General features: G+C 44.7%; 1 protein-coding gene across 3 annotated transcripts in view; it reads right to left on the bottom strand.

Annotated features, from left to right (window-relative positions):
• VTI1A (vesicle transport through interaction with t-SNAREs 1A) overlaps positions 1 to 22,159 on the bottom strand; it is an 850,986-nt gene that overhangs the window by 825,380 nt on the left and 3,447 nt on the right. For all 3 annotated transcript variants that reach the window (XM_029610398.1, XM_029610395.1, XM_029610397.1), the window contains exons 2-3: positions 9,705 to 9,763; positions 8,132 to 8,242 (exon numbers count right to left, since the gene is read on the bottom strand). In XM_029610398.1, coding sequence (XP_029466258.1) covers positions 8,132 to 8,242; positions 9,705 to 9,763 — 170 coding nt within the window. The remainder of the gene's footprint in view (positions 1 to 8,131; positions 8,243 to 9,704; positions 9,764 to 22,159) is intronic.

Here is a 22,159-nt window from a genome sequence, read left to right as displayed (position 1 = left end):
CCTAGGTCAAGCTGGGTAGGGCAAGACACTTTCTGAAAGTTTACTTGTCCTTTAGCTAGTAAAAGGATCCCACAGCACTTATATCCCAATTTGGAACAGATTATAAAACAGTTATACAATTAGAGGGATACTGGGAATTTTTTTCTTTTTTTTTTGTGGCTTTTTGAATCTTACAACAATCTAATATCAAGAAACCAAACAGATTAGTATACAATATAATCAAGAAACCAAACTGATTAGTATACAACGAGGTTGGCTCCTTGCCCCCCTCTTTTGTATATAGTATTTATTTATTTATTTATGTTTTCGTTCACCCCCCTCTTTATTTCTTACTCCAGGTTAAGGCATCCTTGTTATAATGTAACTTTTACGCTCCTTTATCTCTTGTTGATTGGTTAATTATATTTTTCTGCTTAGTTCATTGTAAACCGAGTTGATTTGATTTGTATCAAGAAAGTCGGTATATAAAAGCCTTTAATAAAATAAAATAAAATAAATAAATAAATAAAATTGGGAATCCTGAATGCTTTCAGTGTCATCTCCCTAATCCTGCCAAGTGGGTTCGCAAACCTCCAGGTCACAGGTATCCGTTTTGGCTGTGATTTATTAAAACCGGCTTCACAGCTCCAAGCTCCCAGCCCAGATTCTCTGAAACTCACCGTACACCCAGGCACAACTAAAACCAGTGGAAAAAAAAAAGTTAAAATCAGTACCTGCATGGGTCAATATTGCTTCACAATCTGGCAATCCCTTCTGTTTTTCTGCCCCTGAGTCAGAGTACCGCAGTTTCAAAGCCAGTTTCCGTGATCCGAACTTCAGAATCTAACGGAGTACTGCCTCTTTGAATATCATAGCTAATACAGCTGCAATTTGCCAAGATAACAAATTCTGTACCTGTAAAGGCAAAATTTGTTTCTGGATCCACCCAAGATAATCAGGAACAAATACATACACAGGGTAATCCTGCTCTGGTGCTAACACAAAGTTAGCTAATTCAGCCCCGGAAACCCCCTGCAATCAGGTGTAGGCAGCAAAGCTTTAATGAGATCAGCTCTGACTCCCAAGAGAGTAGCAAGTAGCTTTCCCCCTCCGGAGTGAACAAGGCTCAGAACCTAACTCCAATCCAGCAACACAGAGTCCACTCCAAACTGCTGGTCCCACCACATCTGCAGAGAAATCCAGTGCTTCTAATCAGCTATATTGTGATGTGACAGCTTTAATGCTTTCTGCTCATTCCAGGTTCTCTTTCTAGCCTGAGGGAACAGTAACCACAGTATAAGTTTTGTCAGTCTCAGCTGTGCCTCAGCTCCAGGAGAAACCCGGTTCAGCAGATCCTCTTCTGAGGGACTCCACTCGGGTAGGAATCCAGCCCGGCCATTCCAGCCAATGTGCTCCAGGAAGAATCCAGCATGGATTCCAGCCACCCAGCACCAGAGAGATCCTGAATCAGAGCTTCAGCGCCTGAGAAAAACCAATTCAGCGCTTCAGTGCCTACAAAACCCAGAGAGACTTTAATCCTGCAGCCCAGCCTCAGAGATACTGATCCAGTGCCTCAGCTTCAAAAGAGACTCTGTCCCAGTACCTGCTTACCAGATAAAGTTTTTGCTTCCAATCTACTGGTCATAGCCCCCATGGCAAACTGGGACCCAGGGGGTACTGTTACAGTTTCACCTGCTGTGCAGCCTCCCTTCCACCAGCGGTCTTCAATAAGCACCGCTCCCAGCTGCGCAAGTTACCTCCTTACTGATCATTTGATGCCTTAGCCCCATCCTTACTTAACTCAGCCTGTCCAGTCCCTCACTGCCTATTCACTGAGTCACCTCTGCTCTCTGACCTGGCCAACCTTGCCTTGTTATTCTGCCTTGCAGCCTACCTTGACATCCTGCCTTGTTCTGCAGCCTTCCAGGTCCACCTGCTTTGCTTGGTGTCCTCATGGGTTTTCCTGTCCAGCCTTACGGCCTTCAGACCTTCTAGATTCACCTAGTCAGCCTTGTGGGGCTTTGCTGTTTATTGTTGCCTGTTCTGTCCAGTCCTAGTCTAGGTTTGTCATGCCCAGTGTGTACTATGCTCCTGCCTGCTCTCTGTGCCAGACTAGCTTCCAGCTCCCAACCTGTGCCTGCTCCAGCCATGATGTTCTGCAGGAGACAAGTCCTACTGGCCCCCAGAATCCAAGGGCTCATTCTGTAGGGGAGAGGCTCAGGCAGAAGACCAGCTCCAATCCTGCCCTGCAGTCCTGTACCACTTCTGTGGGGGTGCTCCTGGATTCCAGCCTGCCAGACCATGACATCCTGTCACTGTTTCTGAGGGTAAAGAGGGCATGAGAGAGACAGAATCTTAGAGAGCACTCAGAAAGGACAAACAGAACACCAACCACAAGGTGAAAAAATAAAAACAAAAAGCAGGTTTAGATGAAAAGGTAAGACTGAGCAAAGATGCCCTCTGATCTCTCTTCTTTACAAGCTAGGGGCAGATCTCTATCAGAAAACCTATCCCGCCTGCCTCTCACTGACGTACAGGACCTCCACCTCCATTTTCCGTTCATGTGGGCTTCCTCTTCACTTAAATACCTAGGTGTTAAGATTGGGGCCCGCAATCACCAACTGTTTGATTTATTCCCTTCCTCCACTTCTTGATGGAATTCCATCTGCTCTGGGCCTGAAAAATCTGCCAAAAAGAGTTCAGCTTTAGCCTGCATGTGTGCAAATACTTCACCATCTAGAGCAGCCAAGCCGCAATCTGGGTACACAGCACGGATCCCTGGGAGATCTTTAACACAAACGTATCCAACACTTTTGGATCTTTCCCAGGAAGCATGCTGACGGAATCAGGAGTGCACTTAACACGATTCAATGCTGAATTCACCACCACAGAACGTCGAGGTAGTTGGACAGCCTTAAATATGGGCCAAATCTGGACTCTGGACTTTTAAATCCAGCTTCTGGGCCCCTGGAAGATGTCATCATCTACCACATTTCCTCTGCAGGTCTTTGAGGAGCTTGTGAACCAGAATAGCCACAGAATCCTTAAGGTCAACAGGCTTTGAACCCATGGTCCTGGGAGCTGCCAGCTATAAACTTGCCATGGAGCTACACAGGCGACTGGCTCTGCAGAGTCCCCTAGCATTTTTAATCAGCCATACTAGGGAGAGCTGGCCACTCCTCTACAGCAATTCGATTCATTGAGCATGGGGTATACCCCAAATTGAGACACCATATAAGACATTCTCAGAAGGCACACAGTGCTGCTCCAACCAACTTTCTTGGCATCTGCTCCACGGAAACTCTGCTCCTCTGGCCTCTCATCTTGACCCTCCTCCAGCGTTCCTGCCTTGAAATCTTATTCCTGTGCTCCTGCTCAGCCCCTGAGCTCCACCATCTCGCCTCAGGAATGCACCCTAACATTCGGGGCAGCCCTTGATAGTCAAGCCTGACAGCCCTGACAAATCCACTGGAAGTTAAAGCAGCCAAAGAATCCTGAACACATCTGTCCTCAGTTGGGATGTGCAGCAGTTTTTTCGTTTCGTTTCAATTAGTGCACACTACAAAATTGTAATGTACACTAAAAATGACAAACAAAAACGGGAAACATTTTAAACCATCAGGAAACAAAATGAAAACTTTTTGCTATACAATTCTAGTTCGCAGGCTCTTTTTCTTTCTAATATTGATAGACAGCATCTCTGCCAGCTTATCCAAGAACTTAGAGTAGTAGAGATCCTCTGGAGGACAGATATGCTGTAGCAAGTCCTGCAGGAGATCAGAGGGAAGCCTGGTGGCATCTTCTTCCTTCCCTGACCGGGGAGAGCACTGACCCGTGACCCCAGATGATGACTGGCGTGACTGAGGAGATCTCTGCACCAATCCCACTCCTTCCATGTCTGATTTGTGGGGAGACTCCCCTGGAGGAGGAGGAGGAGAATATCCATCACCTCATGGCGAGGACTTACTCCCAGTGCTGGAAGCTCTCACCGAGAGATACACACTAGTACAGGACGCTGGGCAGCCCTTCTATATGGAAAAATGTTTTCCATCTTGGACAGGAGAGGTTCTAATCTCCCTTCCCTGTCTTCAGGGCTTGAAGAGGCAAGGAAATTCTTCATTAGTTCCAATAGCTGGAGTCCCACTGGCTGAAGGACCTTTTGGCCATAGTAACCGGAACACACACACTCTCATGGCTGTGAACTACAGGCCTCACGAAGACGTGTCCAAGCGGCTTGTGAACATGGCATTGAGCAGAGGGAATGGAGATAAAAGGTTTGTCAGCACTTTCTACAAATTACCACTATCCAAAGTGAAACATCAATAAATGTACCAAAAGAAAATCACTTGGTGGCAACTGCGTACGAATATATAATAGTGTAAAATAATCACACTATGTTAAATAAAAATACAAGGGGAATACTCATACTTGGCTATCCATGTATAGAAAATGTTGCTCATCCGATTCCCCCTTATAATATTTATGTATTTAAAAAGCGTTTTTATTCCATCTATAACAAAAGATGTGCTAGATGGATTACAACAGTAGCAAAGCAATACAAACATTTATAAAATTAATACATAATACAGCAATGAAAAATAACAGAAAAAAAAACCAATAAATAAAATTAAAATCAAGTTAAAGGAAATGCCTGAACAAACCGATATGCCTTTAGAAGCTTTCTAAATATCTGTGTGTCATCACAGGCTCTCAAAGCCCCAGGTAGGGCATTCATTCCCTAGGGTTGGCCCAGCAACCAGGAAAGAACTACTACGTGTTTCTCGCAATCGAGCAGGATTAGTAAAAGGAGTCACTAAAAGGCTCTTATCAGCAGAGCCTTTTAATAATCAATTTTCACCTCGTAAAATGTCTTATAGTCTTTGCTTTTTTAAAAATAATTTTCTATGCAATTGAAAAGTTAGCCAATGACATTCAACTTACCTAAAAATTGCAGCATGAAGTGTATTTATACATTTCAAGAACACAACCTGCAATCTGCGAGCTTATGGAGTGCCATTTTTGAGCACCGAGTTATTGCAACCAGTAAAAAAAAAAAAGCCTGCACCACAACAAATTTTCTGGGTGTCATGATAATATTTCCAGCAACCTCTTGAGGTTACAGTGTAAACCACATTATACAGTAGCATCTTCCACATGTAGGGAGCGGATCCTTGCTGAAATATGCTCTGCTCAGAGGGAGGAAGGGAGAGATTTCTATTCAGTAAACGGATTTTACATGATGCATGACTAAAAGATTTTATAATGAACCGAATCCGAGCTGGATACAAAATGTGTGGCTGAGTGATTGGTATTTTAAGATCAGTTGTTAAGAACAGACGGATACAAATCCTAAAACTGACACCAGTTCTCTGTGTGATCTCGGGATAGCCACTTTACCTCCATGTATTAGATTTAGCATTTTTATGGGGGTATGAGTAAAGTAGCAAACCCCCATACGTAGAAGGGATTACTGCAACTCAGTGAATGCACCCTCCTGAGTTAGCTGAACCCCTCAAAAGTAGAACATTTATTGTGCAATATTAAGACCCACGTTCCAGATCTAAAACAGCACAACTAGTTGTAGATTCTCCATCTGCTTCTTTAGGGCAAGAGGAAAGCAAGGAGATATCACCCTGATTCCTACACCATGGACTAGAAAGTGGAAGGGAATGACAGCAGATAAGTAACTCCGCACATGCCCTATTTCTCTCAATTCCTCTAAGCACTCTCTTTTTGCTCCCGTCACAAAAAAGAATGCCAGGCTCAATGGGACTTTGGTTTGACCCAGTTTGTAAATTCTTATGTAATAAGCAATGTGGAAATGTAGAACGGCTTCGTTAAATTTTGCTTATTTTAGTTTGAAGGGAGAGTATTTCAGTAATACAATCTGTCTCTTTTCATGAAAGTAAGAAGAAATTCTCTCTCTCTGATTTCACCATCACAAAACCAGATGAAGAGTGAAAAAAAAAAATGTCAAGAAATTGAAAATGTTTATTTTTTTTAGAATAGCTCAAGAATGCCCACTTTGGACAAGACAGAAAAATAAAACAGAATGCAATGCTACTGTTGACCACAAGATGGCAGTGCTACCCCGCACAAGGGGGAAACTATTTGTACGCTAAGGAGATGTGATCGACTATAAATCAGTCAGATACAGCGGTAATTTCCTGGGGAAAAAAACAAAATATATATATCTACATCAGGTCAGGGCCAGCAGCAGCCTCCACCTTCCACTCCAGCTGTATTGGGGAAATGGAAGAAAGTTCAAAAAGGTCCCAGGGTTGGTGACCTGCATGACCTGCCACTAAATCATCACTAGTAACACAGTAGAATAGTAGCTCATGGCAGAAATGCTCATTTATCCCTCTCTGCCCTGCAACAATATAGCCCAGCTGCCAGCTACAGAAGCTCAACTGCTTGCAAGACATCACAGCTTTACCAATCACCTTTTGTGTGCTTCCTCATTGGTTCTCAACCATCATACAGGCCGATACAGTACAGCGCGCTCCGATGGAGCGCACTGTTAGCCTGCTCTTGGACGCGCGTTTTCCCTTACCCTTAATTCAGTAAGGGGAGGAAAACGCGCGTCCAACCCGCGGCACCTAATAGCGCCCTCAACATGCAAATGCATGTTGAGGGCGCTATTAGGTATGTGCGCGGGATACAGAAAGTAAAACGTGCAGCCAAGCCGCACATTTTACTCTAAGAAATTAGCGCTGACCCAAAGGTCGGCGCTAATTTCTTCCGGCGCTGGGAAAGTGCACAGAAAAGCAGTAAAAACTGCTTTTCTGTGCACCCTCCGACTTAATATCATAGCGATATTAAGTCGGAGGTCCTGAAAAGTAAAAAAAAAAAAAAAAAAAAATTTTTTTTTTTTTGAGTCGGCCGGCCGCTGTCTGGTAGAAAACCGGACGCTCAATTTTGCCGGCGTCCGGTTTCCAAGCCCGTGGCTGTCAGCGGGCTCGAGAACCGACGCCGGCAAAATTGAGCATCAGCTGTCAAACTCGCTGACAGCCGCTGCTCCTGTCAAAAAGGAGGCGCTAGGGACACGCTAGTGTCCCTAGCGCCTTCTTTTACCCAGATCTACCACGTCACCTAATCTAAATAGAGAATCGCGCGCACCGGCGAAGGGCCGGTGCGCGCGCTGGGAGAGCGGGCGTTCGTCCGCTCTCCCGCGGACTTTACTGTATCAGCCCGAAAGATAGGTGGCCCTACGAGATCTCATTCCAATAACCAGCATCTCTCGTCCCGTCCCAACAAGCTCCATGGCCATCCAGGGAGCTACAGATCTAAAGAGCCAGCCTTCTAGGTCCATGCAGCCTTGCTGGACAGTACCTGGCTAGCACGAAAGTACTGGTACCAATCCAGCTGCCTCATGACCTGCCGTAACACCAGATTACATAGTCATCTAGTGAATGACGACAAACAGAGACGAGACAGGCCCATCCAGTTTGCTCAGCTGAGAGCGCCATTGAAAAGCAGCAGAGCTTTCTGTCGTATGCCGTTCTTCTCATCCCTAACCTCTTCCTGTCTTCTTGTCACAGTCAGCAGCAAAGCGCTTTCACTGCTCACCACAGGGAGGGGGATTTCAGACAGTGGATCGTTTTCTAGCTGGACTTAAATTTAACCTGACCTATCCTCAAACACGTGTCCCTAGCAAGACCATGATGCGGCTTCCGGAAAGCAGCAGAACGTAAACAAAATCCTTCGACAGAGGCAGAAAGCAGCGCAGGGGCCTCAGAAAACAAATCCCCTCCTCTTACAGGTCACCCCCCCTCCTCCTCTTAAAAGACAGGACAGGGAGGATGATAACATAGGATGAGAGGCATGTATTAGTATATCTTATGTATTAAAAGAAGGGAGTGCGAGAAAAACTACAAAATATGCCTACGCTAACCCCGACAGCAGGGAGAACAAACATGTAATATCAAAGCTCTTTTCTCCACCAGAGGGCATGACGAGGCGAAAGGATGAGATCCCTCCAGGGCACGGAGTGGCGTTTGGGAAGATCCCGCTCAGGTGCAGGTTGCACAAGCAGGGAAGAAGCAAAAAAAAAAGTGTAAAAACTCCATTCACCCACACCCACGTAAAACAGCACAGACCGACGTGACGGAACCGTAACTATTCGGCAATTATAGGTAAAGTCACTCACAAAATCCGCTTCCAGTTTGCTCATCTCTTGCTTGTAGCTTCTCATCCTGGTGCTATACATCCCCCGACTCTGAGCAGGGATCTCGCGAACCTCCAAGTCCATCTGCTCCAGCTGGAAAAAAACCCAGAGGGGCTTAGTTTGGGACATTTAGGCTTCCTACAAAAAAGGGCCACATGCGTTTCCTCAGTTGCTTGCAGCCACGCATTCCTGGACTGAAGCAGGGAGGCTGTAATACTAAATTACATTCATTTATTTTTATTCCACTTTGTGGCTAGTCAGGCACTCCAAGGCAGATTACTAAGTGGTTGGTTAGGCCAAATTAAAGGCATTACACATTAGGTCAGATTTAAAACATTATCAGCAAGTTTGTATGTGTAGAGATGCGCCAATATAATAGATTATTTTTGATCAACTAAAACTTACAAAGAACAGACTATTTGATCCTATTTGTGACAGGATGGTTCCTTGATTTAAAAACTCTAAAATTTTCAGCTCTTTGAGCTGCCAGGACATGAACCGAGCGTAAAGGCCCCCTCCCCCCGGAGGACCTCTGCCTCCAAGACAAGGAAAAGAACAGCGGTTTTACTGCGCCACCGATATCTCCTTTTTAATGAGCATTAACTGTATTTCAATCCCGGTAACGTTGTGGGCAGCAGCCACACTCCCTGGGACAGGACTGCCAGCCTTATGGAAAGAGTCACAAGGTCAGCAGTCGCACAGATTCTCTCCTGGCTCAGACGCTGTCACTAGCACAAAAGTGGCCATCGTTGCAAAGCACTCCAGGCCTACCGGGAGCAAATCTGGTATCACAGAGATATGGAGCGCCGATCACAGACAGTGACATTTTGGGAAACCCCTGTGAGCAGTTCCATGTAAAGTACAAGTTTCCTATGGTCACCTGTAGATTGTCCGGGCATTTTTTTTTTTTTTTGATGACCTGCACTGTATATTCTCTATTTATTCAAATTCCAGAATATGGTAAAAAATATACGCACACAAAAAACGTGCTCTCTTCGTGTTACTGCAACGGTGAAGAGCTCATCGGATTTGGCTTGCAACCATCAGTGCAACTCTAGAGATATTCACATTTGCAGAAACTGCTTTCAACCAGCGAGCATGAGAAACCATATTTTACAAACAATAGTTGGTCTTTGATCCAACTTAGTAAGTTTAGGTCATGTTTGGCATGTTTTCATTTTCTAAAAGGGACCTCTAATGCTTCCATCTCAAATCTGATCCCTGTGGACAGATTCCTCCCCTTCCCAGTTTTAGATTCATATTTCCAAAATAATAAAATTACATTGCTGAACCCCATGCTTACAAAGAAGGAACAACCAAATAACCTGTCCAATACTGATGATGTCACAGTATGACAACCAAGTTAGGATATCTGTGATGTCATCAAGCATGTGACAATTTGAGCCATTATAAAAAAGACAGATTTCAGCTTAAGTTTAGTTCACATCCTAGAGGTCCACTTTTATATAGACTAAATTAAAAAAAATAAAATAAAAAGTCCTATCAACCAGCCTCTCACATGGCTGAATACCTTTCTGATATCAGAAACACATACCAGCTCTCTTGCTTCTTCCAGCTGTTTCTCCACATTTGCAACCATCTGTTTCTTCTCATCTAAAAGAGAAAAAAAAAAAAAAGAGTCAGATTCATTTATTTATTTGTTTGTTGAGTTTTATGTACCGTCATTCGGTGCAGCCATCACAACAGACAACTGAATTGCAATTCTATACCCCCCTGACCCTGCTCACCAGGGTGCAGACCCAGGAACCACAGCACATGGAAGAAGGGCTGGTACCTCACACATCCATTCAAGGACGTAGGCCCAGAAGATCAGGAGCACAGCCAATGGGAAACACTGCAGGCTGACATTTTTTCTGAGCTTCGCTATTGGAGAAATGGACATTAAATCCGTACAGGACTGCACTCACGATCTTTGACTGGTTCTGATGTACTGTGGAAAAGTTTGCTCGTATGGAGAAAATAGTTTCACTGGTGGTCCTCTTGCAAGGAAAATTTATGGATTACTATTAAAGTTGATGATGCTGAAATGACATCCATGGGCGTATAGTGCTACAAGAGTATAGCACTATATATATATATATATATATATATATATATATATATATATATATATATATATATATCAGAGCCAGATACTCTGCTCGGGATAGGCCACAAGAGCATTTTCTCCTTCCAGAGTGGTGCTCCTAGTCCTACAGGGTCATCAGGGAGCCAGAAGCTCCCATGACATCTTCCTGATCGGCCCTACTGGAAGGTCACAGGGCAGTGGGCCTAGAAGAAAGTTTCTGAATTACAGAGAAAATGTTAAATTTTGAAGTTCATTTTTTTCTTAAGGGAATATAGCACTATGCACTACTAAGTAAAATTTCAATAGCATCCACATCATGAAAGTTAGAAGTCATGTACCTGGTCATCTCTGGCACACCAAGATCGGTGGAATGTTTTAGTCTAAAGGTGGCACCCGTAAAAAAAAGTAAAAAGGCCAAGAATGACCCAGGGAAAGCTCCAAAAGGGAACATTTGATGACAATGTCCAGCACCAGCCCACAGTGTTTACTTCCAGACTTTCAAGAGAAGGGCGACAGGAGGATCAGAGTCAGGTCTACAACACTGAAAAATGTCTTTTCGTGGATTACAAACTGGTTAAGACAGGAAACAGAGAGTAGGATTAAATGGAGAATTTTCTCAGTGCAGGGTAGTGGAGTGCTTCAGGGATCTGTACTTGGATCGGTGCTTTTCAATATATTTATAAATGATCTGGAAAGGAATACGATGAGTGAGGTTATCAAATTAGAGGATAATACAAAATTATTCAGAGTACTTAAATCACAAGCGGATTGTGATAAATTACAGGAGGACCTTATGAGACTGGAAAATTGGGCATCCAAATGGCAGATTAAATTTAATGTGGACAAGTGCAAGGTGTTGCATATAGGGAAAAATAACCCTTGCTATAGTTGCACGATATTAGGTTCCATATTAGGAGCTACCACCCAAGAAAGAGATCTAGGCATCATAGTGGATAAAATGGAAAATGTCATAATGCCTCTGTATCGCTCCATGGTGAGACCGCACCTTGAATACTGTGTACAATTCTGGTCTCCGCATCTCAAAAAAAGATATAGTTGCGATGGAGAAGGTACAGAGAAGGGCAACCAAAATGATAAAGGGGATGGAACAGCTCCCCTATGAGGAAAGGCTGAAGAGGTTAGGGCTGTTCAGCTTGGAGAGGAGATGGCTGAGGGGGGATATGATAGAGGTCTTTAAGATCATGAGAGGTCTTGAACGAGTAGATGTGACTGGTTATTTACACTTTCGAATAATAGAAGGACTAGGGGCATTCCATGAAGTTAGCATGTGGCACATTTAAGACTAATCGGAGAACATTCTTTTTCACTCAACGCACAATAAAGCTCTGGAGTTTGTTGCCAGAGGATGTGGTTAGTGCAGTTAGTGTAGCTGGGTTCAAAAAAGGTTTGGATAAGTTCTTGGAGGAGAAGTCCATTAACGGCTATTAAACAAGTTTACTTAGGGAATAGCCACTGCTATTAATTGCATCAGTAACATGGGATCTTCTTAGTGTGTGGGTAATTGCCAGATTCTTGTGGCCTGGTTTGGCCTCTGTTGGAAACAGGATGCTGGGCTTGATGGACCCTTGGTCTGACCCAGCATGGCAAGTTCTTATGTTCTTAAGAACTTGAACAGGTAAAAACTTGGAACGGTGCAAACTGCTATGCAGTGGGGGTCTTCAGATATCCCCTGCACATATTTACCTGCCTTTCTAATTATGCTGATACTGTAACTCTGTCATCTAACCCCCAGTGCCACGGTGCCCAAATCCTGAGCTGGCACAAGTGACCACTAGGCCGTCACCATGAAAAAACAGTTCTCCTCGCTATGGGCCCTGTGTCATGAAGTCCGCAGGCTATCCTGATGAGCCCTGCAGAAAGAAAGAGAGAAGAGCCGAATGGTTTGCCATGTACTATTGCCAGGTTTATGCCGGTTTGTTTAGTTTTGGTTTTAAGACTGCGATTGTTGTTCTTGAAGTCAATTTTTTACATCACCTTGGGCACTTGATGGAAAGGTAGTCAAAAATATAAAATATCTAAAACAAAAAGCTTTATTGGGTAGATCTGCATGAGTTCAAAATTTACTCAAAAACATTACATTTTAATTTATCGTCATCATACAGAACACACAAGTATAATCGAATGCTAGGAATCTAAAAGCATCTTGCTATTATGATAGATCTCCTGTGAAGCCTAGAGCTGGAAGAGGTGAAATAGCAAAACGAATTTATGGTGGCATCCAATATCTAACTTCAAAGCCCTCGCACAGCACACACAAAGTTAATTTTGGAATCTCAGAGCTACTTGATTAAAGGACTTGGTATCTTTAGATTTGATCAGGTTCAAAGTCTGAAAGAATTCAATTTAGGATTCCTTTGCTACATATAATACTGCTGGCTGTATCCTCTGAGCTACCTGGCTTCCTCAAAACACAAACGGGCCGATACAGTAAAGTGCACTCTCCTGGCGCGTGCACAGGTCACTTTCCTGTGCGCGTGATTCACTATGCAAATTAGGCCCGGTGGTAAAAACAGGCAAAAGGAGGCACTAGGGACACTAACGCTAGCGCCTCCTTTTGACCCGGAGCGGCGGCTGTCAGCGGGTTTGACAGCCGATGTTCAATTTTGCCAGCATTGGTTCTTGAGCCCGCTGACAGCTACGGGTTCAGAAACCGGACGCCGGCAAAATTGAGCGTCCGGTTTTCGACCCGCGAGCCGACTTCAATTTTTTTTTTTTTTTTACTTTTGGAAACTTTTGGGACCTCCGACTTAATATCGCCATGATATTAAGTCGGAGGGAGCACAAAAAAGCAGGCGCTTGGCTGCACATTTTGTTTTCTGAATTGCGCGGGAATACCTAATAGCGCCCTCAACATGCATTTGCATGTTGAGGGCGCTATTAGGTTCGGGGGTTGGGCGCTCGTTTTTGGCCCCTTACTGAATAAGGGGTAACGCTAGGGCGTCGAAAACAAGCGTCCAATAGAGGGTTAACAGTGCTCTCTGTTGGAGCACATGTACTGTATCGGCCCGAAAGTCAACTTGCTCAAAGTAAGGCTCAAATCTAACAGGCCTGAGATACTGCAAGCCCTGACCCTGGGATGACCATCTCTGCTGGACCATGCTGACACTAGTAAAGCAATACGCTGCACCGCCTTTCTCCAAGGAAGTCACAGCTAGGTAGGATGACCAAAAGGATATCACCAGCTCAAAGACCACAGCAGAGGATCAAAGGCGGATGCAGTTACCATAAGTACCAACCTCTCTCACACAGGACAGGACTTCATGCACATTGCTCACTCTCTGCCAGGCCACTCAAAAACATAACCGTCTTTTACTACAGACAGCACAAAGGGTAACAACTAATCCACCCCACACACCCCCCTGCAGGACCATCTCAAATCGAATCACGCACACACCATGTAATACAGACAGAAATCTGACAACAGTTGTGTACCTGGGAGTGAGGTTTGAGGTCTAACATGAAGCCCAAATTATACAGAATCCCAATAGAAAGCCTGCATCTCCAGTTCTGGAAACAGACACAGCAGCTCTAATAATGGATGCAGAGCAGAGTTAGGAAGCTTCCCCTTACTACTCGCTATGCAAAAATAAAAAAAAATGTATTCAGAACTCTGGAGTCACCTCAACAACAGTGACACATAACCCTCCACTACCAGGTTCTCTGTGAAACACCACAAAACCACAGAAAAACACAACACACATGTAGCAAAACCTGCCATACCAATTCAGCATCTACAGCTGGCCCACAAAAAGACAGAATGCAACATCCCCTAGAACAGCAAGGAGAAGTTTGCTCTTACCTGAATTTTCTGGAATCCTGCTACACCTGACCTTGCAAGGGGGATTTCTTCTCTCCTCAGCTTGAGAGAGAGAGAGAGGGGACCCTCCTCTTTCAGGACCTCATTCTCTGGACTTTAGAGGAGGTGTGATCTTAGGCAGTTGCTAGTTGCCTTCTGTCAGAATACCATGACCAAACGGGTTCAGCCCCAAAACAATCTACTACCATACAGGGGCCACAAAACTATCCACTAGTGTGGTCAGAGATGACAGAGAAAGGAATGAGAATATGCTGCAGATGGTGATCTTGTTCCTTAATGATCCTGTGTTCCCAGACAAGCCCTGGATTGTGTTTTCCGTAGACGGCAAGATGAATTAGCCATGACATGTGGGGGAGACATAATCCAGCAGCACCGAATGGTCTCATCTCCTAGCTTGTACTGGGTATGTGCAGCCTTGGAAAGAAGGTAGGAAATACAATGGATTCATAAATTGAGAGAGGTCAACATTCAGGTTCCATAGTGTACTAGAGGTTTAACATACCATAGATTTTTATAAATCTCTACTTTAACAGAGGAGTTGAGATGGATTTACTATCAATGGGACACAGTAAGCCATTATGGCACTGAGACATACCCTTAGCGAGGATGTAGCAAGGCCTGATTCAAAAAGGAAAAGCAACTAGGCTTGCAAATGTTTGGGCTCACAAGAAAATGATGTCCACAGCACTTGGACATCATATGGAAAAGCTTTCCATTTAAAACCATATGCTTTCCTCGTCAATGGCTTCTTGGTCAAAACTACATTGTTTTCAATCTCTCTGGGCAAAGAGATTGGCAGTTACTGTGTGTTCAACATCCAAGCCATCAGGTTGAGGGATGGAAGGTTGGTATGGAATAGAATTAACAAGGCAGGGAAGGATCAGAGGACTGCTGGAAGGCTGTAATGGATATGCAAAATAAATCTGTCTGGGCATGCTGGAGATATGAGGATAAGCCAAGCTTGGTCCTGTATTACTTTCTGCACTGTTCTGGCAATCATCGTTAACAGTGGAAAGGATTACATGTGTTCCAACTGAGCAGGAAAACATTCTGAGCCAACCTGAACTTACTAGGCAGAACCGAGATAAAATTCCTCCAGCTTCTTGTTTTGTTCCAATGAAAATAAGTTGATTGTTGATATACCCCCAGAAGTCGAATAGTGTGTTGGCTGCTGAAACCATGTGTGTGGATGGAAAACTCTCCTAAAAACAGACCACTACCATGTTGGAGATTCCTGGAAGATAGCTGGAACGTAGGACAGTTTGATTCCTGCCTGCCTAATTCCCAGATGTTTAGCATTTCCTGGCAGAGAGTCCATGACACTGCATCTCTTTTTTACATAAAATATGACAACTTTGTTGTTGATGAATTAAAATGCCCTTCCCCTGGAGAAGATGCGTGAAAATTGTCAGAGCATATTTGATTGCTCAGTTCTGGCAGATTGATCTGAAAACGACTCTCTCTGAGAGACCAAGTCCCTTAGATTTAAAAAGTTCCTGAGGGTTTGCCCTATCCTTTTGCCCTATCCATCACTAAAGTTACTTGATGGAGGAGACCACGAAGTGGAGTTTCTCTTGAAGAGCACAGGGATTTGGCTACCAGCACAATTCCCATTTCATGTCTCTAGAAACTTGTACAGTGGTCAACTAGGGTTGAGTTGATTGGTCCCATTGACAGCACAGACCCCACTGTAAGTGACTGATATGGAAGCAGGTTAGTGGAAGTACATGAATGGAAATTACCCAAAACAACCAGAATTGCTCTGGCAATCAAGCGCTGCGAGTTCAGAAGCTTGTGAATCAGCAATCTTGGAGTGTTCACTTGTTCTGACGGTAGAAAAGCTCTCTCCTGCAGTGAATATATCAATGACCTAATAAATTGTAATTTCTGGGTCACATCTGCAGAAGCTGAACTGCCTTTTTTGCAGGGAATCTAATAAGTCCTCTCAGGAGCTGGCTGCGATTAACCAACCATCCAGATACAGGAAAGACGTGGACTCCCTGAAGCTGAAGTGGGCCACTACCATAGCCAAGCATTTGGTGACAACTTCTGGAGCTACCAACAGGCTGAAGGGAAGTTCTCTGAATTGATAATGGAAGAATCCTGGAAGCAAAGGTAGTTCTAGTGAATGGGAATGTGAGCACACATTCATTTCCCCTTCTGGATGTAGGGAAGAATCATCCTGAGGGAATGCAGATGCTTGTTCAGGCTTCTCATATCCAGAATGGGTATCAATCACCCCAATTTTTGAGGGATAAGAAAATACCAAAAGTAGAATCCCTGTCTATACTGGGGTGCGGGGATTGGTTCTATTGCTCATTGCTGTAGATGCGATTTCACTTCCAGATACAGTTGTGTTATCTGGATTGAGAGTTGAACAATGCGGAAGAGATGGTAACCAGGAGAAATGCAAATGGTATCTACATTTCTTGACCTTGAGAAGCCAGTGGCCCTTGGTTATCTGGAGCTACTCTTCCATGAATGCCTGGATTTTCTCCTCAACCCAACTGGAGAGGGCGACTGTCGAACATCTGGCAGGATCAAAAACTAGACCCAAGTTTTGGTTGGGTCTACTGTGTCACTTTAGATTGATGGCATTCACACTGACAAGCAAGAGCCAGAAGTTGCTACCGCTGTTGCCGAACAGAAAGAGGCAGGAGCCGGTACCTTTGAAAAGGTGAGAATAAGTGTCTTTGGAAGTACAGCCTCTTGGAAGCCGAGAAGTAGCATCTTGAAGAAGAGGGTTGCTCAGGTCCTGTTGAGAGGAATTGGGCCACCACATTCTGTTCTTTTGAGTGACCCTATCTTTGAGTTTTTCTCCAAGAGATTATCTGCCCGAGAAGGCACATCAGCCAACTTTTCATAAACATCAGGTATGCTGCTGGCTCTTAACCAGGACATGAATCAAGCTCTGACTGAGGCAGCTGAAGAATGCTATAGGACATTAAACAATTCATAAACTGATTGAAGGAGATGTTGTATACAAATTGAGGATAAACCTTTTCTTCAACTGAAGGTGGAAATTAAGTTTCTGCTTGCAGTCGTGCAGATATTGTACCACATAAAACTGGTGAGCAGAGATACAAGCAGTAGCATTGAGCTTGAAATATTTTCTTTCCAAAACTGTCAAGCAACCTGGGATCTCTTCCTGAAGATGAATTTGAATTAATGCTCATTTTCTTTGCTACTTTTAAGGCAACCAAATGAGGAGGCAATTCGATTAGTACAAATCCAGGTGATTTGTATACTCTTATACTTGAGATCTAATTTCCTTGCCATAAGGACACGAGATAAAATTCTCACACACATCTCATCTATAATTGATGCACAATAGTATGACTTGGGAGAGCCTCTAGTTCAGACAGTGTCTACAATTTGAAGGAGACCAAAGAGGTGAGGAATCTTCATCAGGTCCACTATTTGATCAAGTGACTGCATTATCCTCTGACCTGGTGCAGGTGGTAGAACATGCTCTTCGGAGACACATTTAGGCTCCTGTTCTTGAATAGGCAGCCTGTTGGAAACAAGCAGTGCCAGAGAAAATATTGGACCTGGTATTTTTAATCATAAATCTTCTATCAGCCTTGATGTCAGAGCCCAGTGATGGGAGGGAGCAGAGGTAGCTTATCTCCCTCTGAACCTGCTCTTGGCCGACCAGCATAAAGTTATGTTAGTAAGTCTACATGATGCCCATAGTCTGGGGCTCGATGCATTGAATGATGCAGTAATGGAATTGATGCTTTCAGTTTAGGCGGTACAGGAGACTTATGTTTCGATGGTGCCGGGTGCTTTGAAGCCTTGAAGTTGCATGCTTCAATTAAAGCAGGGCCATTCGAAGAAAAACACAACGATGGCATTGGGAGGCCTTGTATCAAAGGTACACTGGTGTGGTGTCCGTGCATCGACAGGACTAATGCACCATGTGACAGTAACGTCAAAGCATCAAAAGGCAACAGTGCTGGTACACCATGTTTGGAAGACATATGCTTCTTCGGTTCAGATTGCTCCAATGGTCCTCGCAGAGTGATGCAGGGCAGTCAGTGCTACTTGACCCAGAGGCTTCGACCTGCTGTAATAGAGGGGGAGTTTTTGAGGAGATCCTGCTCAACCCTTTTCCTGGCAAGGCAGACAATGCTGCACTATGGGAAGACAGACTACAACTTCTAAGAGATTTGAACAGTTCTTTTATTTTATACGCCCTGGAATGCTGAGTGAGCGGGGACATCCATCCACAAACATAACAGTTTGCCTTGTCATGATCCAGACACAGGCTATGATAGCACAGTATGTGCCCATTCATGAGGCATGAGGGACATCAGCTTACCACAAATGCACTTCTTAAAACTGCTCACCCTGCCAGACATCTTGAAGAAGCAAAATACTTCTCTCGATTTATTTATTTTTTTTTTATGTAGCACTGAAAAAATGCTGTTGTGCATGCTGCAAAGTCAGTGAGGCAACTGAAAAATGATGATATTTAATCAAATGAAGGAAAATAAAGAATTCAGGGAAAAAATGTGGAAAGAATAAGTGCTCAGACAAAAAATGACCGAGGCGGCTCACAAGGCCCACCGCCTGCAGGGGAACTCCCACCCATGGTCAATAGAGCTAAAAGCTCTACTGTTTAGGAGAGACAAGTCCGTTCAGTACCACCGGATGACGTCACCCCACATGTCATGGCTAATTCAGCCTGCTTATCAACGGAAACAAAAATGATCAAATAAGAACAAAGCTGTGCTCTGACAGGGAGAGGGGATGAGGCGGAAACAAGGCAGTCTTACTTTCTGCCTCAAAGGTGGTGTCATCTTTGGCTTGTACCCTTGCACATTAAGTCTATAATATGACCAAGTGGCTGCTTAACAAATTTTCCCTGGGGAGGCGGATGAGCTTGTAGAGTGCACTTGGAGCGCAGCTGGCATCTGCCAGAAAGAAGGTAGGCAGACGCTAGTGCTTCCTGGATCCACCGAGCCAGTGTAGTTTTGGAGACCGCATCCACTTTCCAGTGGCCTCCAAACACAATCAAACAACCTGTCTATTTTTTCTAAAGGGGTTTGTTACCTTACGATACCCTCAGGAGTATCCCCTGCACATCCACTAAGTGCAGACTTCATATCAATACCGGTCATCACCAGTCAAGTTAAATATCACAACCTGTTTTACTGCCCATACTGGAGAGCTTAGAAGGGAACCTAGCGCCCTAGTCTCCATTTCTCTCTCTCCTCTGGTCCAACCCCGGCAACTAACTCAGATACTGACAGTTCTGCTTAATACTTGCTCTGCACAAAAGGTGCCTATCATTTTCCATCTACTGAGAGGCTTGTGCCTGACTGTGGCTTGGACATCCGATTCGGACACCATTCTAGTAAATCACTTATGTCCTTCTGACTAGGGCCATGCACTTACAAGCGGGGAGATGACCTGCTCATCGCATGTACACAGACCCCTTTTCCAGTCCAGCAGCCCTGTGAGATATTGCTGCTATCACTGATAAAATACGTTTCCTGGATTTTCCATGAGAAATACGCTCTTTTTGGCTTCATCTGTCTTGAACCTATAATTTTGTGAAGGGGTTGGTCAAGGTTGAAGAAAGATCATGATTTCCTCCGATGCTCTGCCTGCCACAAGGATCATTTAATTTCACGAAGAATAGGAGTAAATCACGAGACAGGATGAGATCATAGGTGATGGACGGTTTTTGAATTTTACAGAGGATAGCTTAACTGGTTTTTGCAGTAGACAGGTCCAACAGCTGAGAGCAGACAAGGTATCTGAAGGCCGTAGAGTAGCGAGACTGGGAACCAGTTGAGATTGCAATGCCTCTGTGTCTGTGTCCAAATCTGCCGGTCTCAGGACTCTGTGCCATAAAAAGCGTGAGAGACAGTTGCACAAGACCTGTCTAACGGGCCGATACAGAAAAATCCACGGGAGAGCCAGCGAGCGCCCACTCTCCTGGGCGCGCGATTCAGTAAGGAAAAATATGTAAATGAGGGCCCGCGGTAAAAGGAGGCGCTAGGGACACTAGCGTGTCCCTAGCGCCTCCTTTTTGACAGAAGCGGCGGCTGTCAGCAGTTCTGACAGCCGACACTCAATTTTACCGGTGTCGGTTCTCGAATCCGCTGACAGCCACGGGTTCGGAAAACGGACACCGGCTAAATTGAGCGTCTGACTTCCAACCCGCGGGCCGATTTTACTTTATTTTAAATTTTTTTTTTTTACTTTTGGGGCCTCCAACTTAATATCGCTATGATATTAAGTCTGAGGGTGTACAAAAAAAGCAGTTTTTACTGCTTTTCTGTACACTTTCCCGGTGCCGGCCGAAATTAAAATGTGCGGCTTCGCTGCACATTTTGCTTTCTGTATCGCACGGGAATGACTAATAGGGCCCGCAACATGCAAATGTATGTTGATGGGCCTATTAGTTTCGGGGGGGGGGGGGGGGGGGGGGGGGTGGCCTCGTGTTTTTGACGCGCTATTATCCCTTACTATATAAGGGGTAAAAATAGCGCATCGAACACACATGGCCAAACGCGGGCTAACAGTGCGCTCCACCGGAGCACAATCGGCCCGTAAGGCAGCAGCTTAGATGAAATAACTGGGCTGAGTCCATGCACAAGCAGAGTTTGAGGTAGAAAGATTTAAGTCTAATGTGTGTCTGCACTTATGCACAGGCCCCTGAATGGTCTGTTCCCAGCCTGGTGTTGCTATTATGTCTAACGATTCTAAGTTAACATGCATGTTAAAATCCCCCAGCCCAACCCCAATTGCTTAGGTTCGTACTGGAGGCGAGATTGGACTCAAACAGTGGCGAGTAATTAAAAGTATACTAAAACACACATGCCAGATAATCCCCAGCAGCATTTTAAACAGTCACAAGGAGAGCTAACATGCTCCCCAGATAAGGCAGAGCTGACTCCCCCAGTTGTGAGGGGGTTTCCAATTATTTCACCAAAAAGTGGCCAATCTCTGAAGCACGCTTTTCTGACTGCTGCAGCACGCTGAGCCGACGATTTTAAAGTATTATCCACTGTGATGCCTAGATCTTTTTCCTGGGTGGCCCCGCCGATCTTCCTGCTGTAGATCCCTGCTTCCGCCGGCCCTGCTGCTATGTGGACCGGGCGACACACTAACGTGTCGCGACGCACAGTTTGGAAAGCTCTGCTTTAGACACTGAAGAAGGTGGTCACGTACATGCAGATCAAAAAGGTAGTTTATTCCAACATACAGGACAAACCTGAGATTGGGACCTTTAGCAAGTCACTTTACCCTCCGTTGCCTCAGATACAAACTTAGATTGTAAGCCCTGTGGGGATAGGGAAATACCTACAGTACCTGAATGTAATAATCAGGTAAATAAAATAAACATCCATCCATCTCCAGTCCTCAGAACTACTCCTGACTGTAAAGAAGCATTGAAAAGCTCAGCCAGTGCAGCCGCCAAAACCTAAGTTCCTTTAGCATCTCATCCAGCCCCATCACCTTATCTACCTTTTAGTTTCGTTAGCTCCTCATAAATGCACTGTTCTGAAAATCAGCCGAGGTTTACCTCACTTACAAGCTCATTTGCGTTTGTTTCATGTGGTCCTGTTCCAGGCCCTTTCCTCAGTAAACACCGAACAGCAATAGTTGTTAAGCAATTTCACGTTGATCTCATCATCTTCTAAATGTTCCTCAGCTTCACCTCAGTCTCACAATCCCATTTTTGCACCAACATATAAAAATAATATTCTCCTGCCCCCATTTTACCATATTTGCTATTTTCTCTTCCATTCCTGGACTACTTTCCCAGCTTCTCTTAGCTTTTCCAGATATTGCCACTGGTCTTCCACTTTCTGCAAAAGTCCCGGCTGGACGTCCGAGGTCACGGCGTGCGCTCATTCACCATCGCCAGCGAGGGCTGCCCCCGGGAGGATGGGAGAGAGGACTGGGGCTGCCCCGGAGACCGGCACCCCTGGACGCGGCCAGGGCAGGTGAGCGGGGGCTGGGATTAGTCGCGATCTGAAGAGCGGCTTTCCCGGTGCGTTGGATTTTAGGTTTTCTTTTGCTTAAAATTGGGATCCACTTCCTGGTACCTGTCATTTCAAAT

Source organism: Rhinatrema bivittatum, chromosome 7 (assembly GCF_901001135.1).
Source record: "Rhinatrema bivittatum chromosome 7, aRhiBiv1.1, whole genome shotgun sequence".
Classification (NCBI taxonomy): Eukaryota; Metazoa; Chordata; class Amphibia; order Gymnophiona; family Rhinatrematidae; genus Rhinatrema; species Rhinatrema bivittatum.
This window is presented reverse-complemented; position numbering and strand designations above follow the sequence as displayed.